Here is a 3,854-nt window from a genome sequence, read left to right as displayed (position 1 = left end):
CTGTTCTGAGACCCCTAATTAATAAAACATTTATCTATTTAAGTCTGAGAGATACACTGGAGTCATGGGGACTGCAAGAATGCCACCTAGTCTGTGTCACCACAGATAATGCCACTAACAACATTTCTGCAATGGAACTGAATGAGTGGGAACGGCTGCATGTTTTGGTCACCGTCTACAGCTAGCTATTGGTAAGTGTAAAGCAATCTAAAAATGGCCTAGTGTAATATGAGGATATTATACTAACAACAACAAAAGTATTAGTGAATTAAAGTTAGTTTAGTTATTCTGTGTTATATTTGATCAGCCTAGTATAACAAGTTATACTCACCTTCATTTTATAACTACTTATGGCAAAGACTAAATTGTGATACTAGCTCCCCGCAGATCTAGTTGTGTTATAAACTTAATTATAAAAATCAATCCACAAATTCTTTAAATAATATATGATAAAATTAAAACTGCCGTCAAAACAAGTTATTATATGACTTTTTTTGTTTTTGTCTAAACAGAGAATGCTCTGAAAGCTCTCACACCAACATCTACAAAGCAGGCTGTAGAGCGTGCAGTTGGGGTCTGTAAAAAGGTGGTGAGTGCCTTCTCCAACTCCTGGAAGAGAAAACGTGACTTGGCCAAGGCTCAGGCAGTGCTGGGCTTGCCTCCCCATCAGCTCATCACTGAAACCCCCACAAGATGGGGTTCACGGCAGCAGATGACCGAGAGGTTCCTGGAGCAGGAGAAAGCGCTGTCACAGGTCCTCCTTGTAGACAAGAAGGTGAGACATGGACACTAGACATTACACACTGATTCTTTTCATTGTGGATTCTGATTACGTTTGCAGCCAAGATTCACCTCCTAATGAAAGTAACCTGTTTTCTTTGCTATCTCACTCAGGCAAGAAGTTTGGTGCCAAGCTGGCGAGACATGATGGTGCTAGAGTCCATGAACAAGGCACTGGGTCCACTGTTCGAGTTTATTGATGCTTTGTCCTGAGAGAAGTACGTCACTGTATCTTTTCTGAAACCAGTCCTGCACCTCTTTAATAATGAAMTCCTCAGCCTGAAGGATGGGGACACAGAGCTCACAAAAGCAATCAAAGAGGGTATCCTTAAGTACCTCAATGAAAAGTAYGATGATGATGATGCCACCAACAACCTTCTAGACATGGCGACACTTGTTGACCCGCGGTTTAAGACAGACTACATGAAGGAAGAGAGGGTGGAGCTCATAAAGATGAGAGCTGCAGCAGAGCTCGTGGACATCTTGACACCAGCACCACCTGTAAGTGCAGAAACAGCAGCCACCTCCATTTCACCACCAGCTGCTGAAGATGATCCAGAGCTTCCTTGTCCAACAATAAAAAAAACAAAGAGTTTAGGTAGCTACTTCAAAAAGTCATTAGCAGCAGGCCAAGGCACCACCCATGCTCAGCCAAGCAGAGCATCCATTGAACTGGAGCTCTCCGTGTATCTTCAGACATCTGAGCCTGACTCTGACACTAACCCTGTTGAATGGTGGAGGCAGCACGAGCTGAACTTCCCATTTATGGCAAGGCTTGCCAAGAAGTACTTATGTGTTCCTGCTACTAGTTCTTCATCTGAACGGGCCTTCAGTGCGAGCGGGAACATTGTCACATGTAAGAGGTCATGTCTTAAGCCAGATACAGTTGACCAACTTGTCTTCCTCACACTCAACTTATAAACTTAACAGAAACTATATTTCTACTTCTACAAAGTAGCCTTTTGTGTTTGCACTTTTTTGATGGTTTATGCCTTAAACATAGTTACGCTCAACCCTGATATTTATTTTGGATTCTTTATGTTGCTGCTAGTATGGTTTGCAGACTTTGCACTTTAAGCTTACAGATTTCAGAAACTTGAAAACTTGTTTATTTTTATAACAAGTTTTTGTGTGAAAATGTGTTGTTTTTTTCTGTTCAGAAACTTGAAATGTGCACTTTAAAAAAATATTAAAAATTGAGTTTATTTTTTATCTTATTCAGTTTAAATACCTGTATCATTTTGAAAAAAATATATGAAGGCTACTGTATCTGTACCTCTAGCTCATCTGTTATTTGATACATTGCTGCACTAAAACAGCAATTCTCATTTGTGAAAGTTTTATTTAATGTCACTTGGAAATAAAGTTGGAAAAAGTATGCAATGATATTATTTTGTTATATTTTTMAAAGAATAACTGAAAACATACTAAGTTAATTGTGGTATAACATGATATATATCATTATTGTGATATAAAAAAGTCCATATCGTGATATATGATTTTTTTCCATATCGCCCAGCACTATGTGGAATAATAAAAAATAAAAAAAAATAGGAGGTTTTCATGACCACACTCACTAGCTTCCTTTGGATGGCTTTCCTTTTCTTCAGCCTCATCTTTTTCTTGGTGGCCAGCTCCTGCAGCTGTGCTGGGCTCAGCTGGGCCTTGAACTTCTGGACGTCCAATTTGTACTGCTCCATGCCCAGGAGACACGCCTTTCGAAAAGGCTTTAATAGAGAAAGAAATCCACAATGTTTGGTCACCAGCACACAGCAAACCCATAGTTACAAGAACTTAAGTTTCTGCAATGATTTAGCCCTCCACACAAGCTGTTCTGTAAAATGTAATCAGTGGAGTCAAATACCTCTTTCTGCTCTGGGCTCATCATTCTCCACTGCTGGGCAAGTTTCCTGATGATTTCCGCTACTTTCATCTCTGAAGAACACAATTAGAAGAGTTAAAATCCTTCATTAAGGAGCAAAAGAGTTCGATTTCAATCTGATAATCAGCCAAGTGTTAATCCAACACTTGCACTTTCCTGCAGCTTCCAATCCCAAACTATGGGCCACATTTACATTTTAGCCTGTCATCTAAATACAAAATGTTTGTTTACCTGGATATTGGCTCGCTATGAGCGGATGCTGTTGATGGATATATCTTGTGTATCCATTCATAGGTCTCTTTGGAGGACCGCTGGCCTCAGTGGTCACATATTTGACTGGGTTTATATTTGCAGAGCAGAAGGCATATCTGAAAACAGGAGGAAACCTGCTTATTGACATTTTACAAATTGAGCTCCCAAATCACACATTCATTCTTCCTAACTGGGACATAATCAAACAATAAAAACCAGACGACGGCAATCAGATGTCTTAACATGATTTTAACATTTCTGTCTATAAAATAAAATGTTTGTGTACTGCCCATTAATTAGTTGTTTGATGTAGTATTAGTAACTACTCCGTTAACTATCTCTGCAAATAATGGGACTTATCTACTAAAAATATTAACTCTACTTCCTTTCTGGGTCTTAGGGAGCTGGTGTCCATGTCCAACAGTCACTGGGACACCTGGACATGTCTCCAGACCATCACAGGGACACAGAGACAATCAACCCACCAATGAATGATACAAATGTTTTGGTCGCACATGCTCCACAAGCCCCAGGAAGTCCAGCTTTCTTGCAGAGACAACTCTAACCAGTGCTCCACCATGTTACCAGTGAACAATGTTTATTTTTATTCCTTCTACAAAGATTAAGGACTCCGAACAAATGAGCTTTAGTTTGTTTTTGCAGCACAGACCTCGGTTAACTAACAGAAGACCGTAATCTACCTTGCAGGGTTTCCAATGGAGAACACACCGAAGGACTTAGCCAAAAGGCTAACAGTAGCCGTCATTASATTAAATGGAGCCATTTTTCTTCGCGTTAAAATAATAAAACAGAAAACCGAATAGTGAAGATCAAGCTTATATGCCAACTAGTATCGTATTACAACATGCATTCATTATTTTTTATTTAAAATTATAGTCGCTGGTTTCTTCTTCTTCTTCTTGTGTTTAATGGTGGTTGG

General features: G+C 39.5%; 1 protein-coding gene across 2 annotated transcripts in view; it reads right to left on the bottom strand.

The window, feature by feature from the left end:
• Positions 1–3,632, bottom strand: part of LOC106518988 (transcription factor A, mitochondrial) — a gene marked incomplete at its 5' end in the record, with an annotated part of 23,893 nt that extends 20,261 nt beyond the window's left edge. The window contains 4 exon segments of one of the 2 annotated variants that reach the window (XM_014010447.1): positions 2,358–2,507; positions 2,645–2,715; positions 2,894–3,048; positions 3,616–3,632. In XM_014010447.1, coding sequence (XP_013865901.1) covers positions 2,358–2,507; positions 2,645–2,715; positions 2,894–3,048; positions 3,616–3,632 — 393 coding nt within the window. 2 annotated transcript variants of the gene reach the window in all.
• Positions 3,633–3,854: the final 222 nt, after the last annotated feature.

This window comes from Austrofundulus limnaeus, unplaced genomic scaffold (genome assembly GCF_001266775.1).
Source record: "Austrofundulus limnaeus strain Quisiro unplaced genomic scaffold, Austrofundulus_limnaeus-1.0 Scaffold69, whole genome shotgun sequence".
In the NCBI taxonomy this organism is placed as follows: domain Eukaryota; kingdom Metazoa; phylum Chordata; class Actinopteri; order Cyprinodontiformes; family Rivulidae; genus Austrofundulus; species Austrofundulus limnaeus.
The sequence above is the reverse complement of the archived record's forward strand: the minus strand, read 5'-3'. Positions and strand labels throughout refer to the sequence as shown.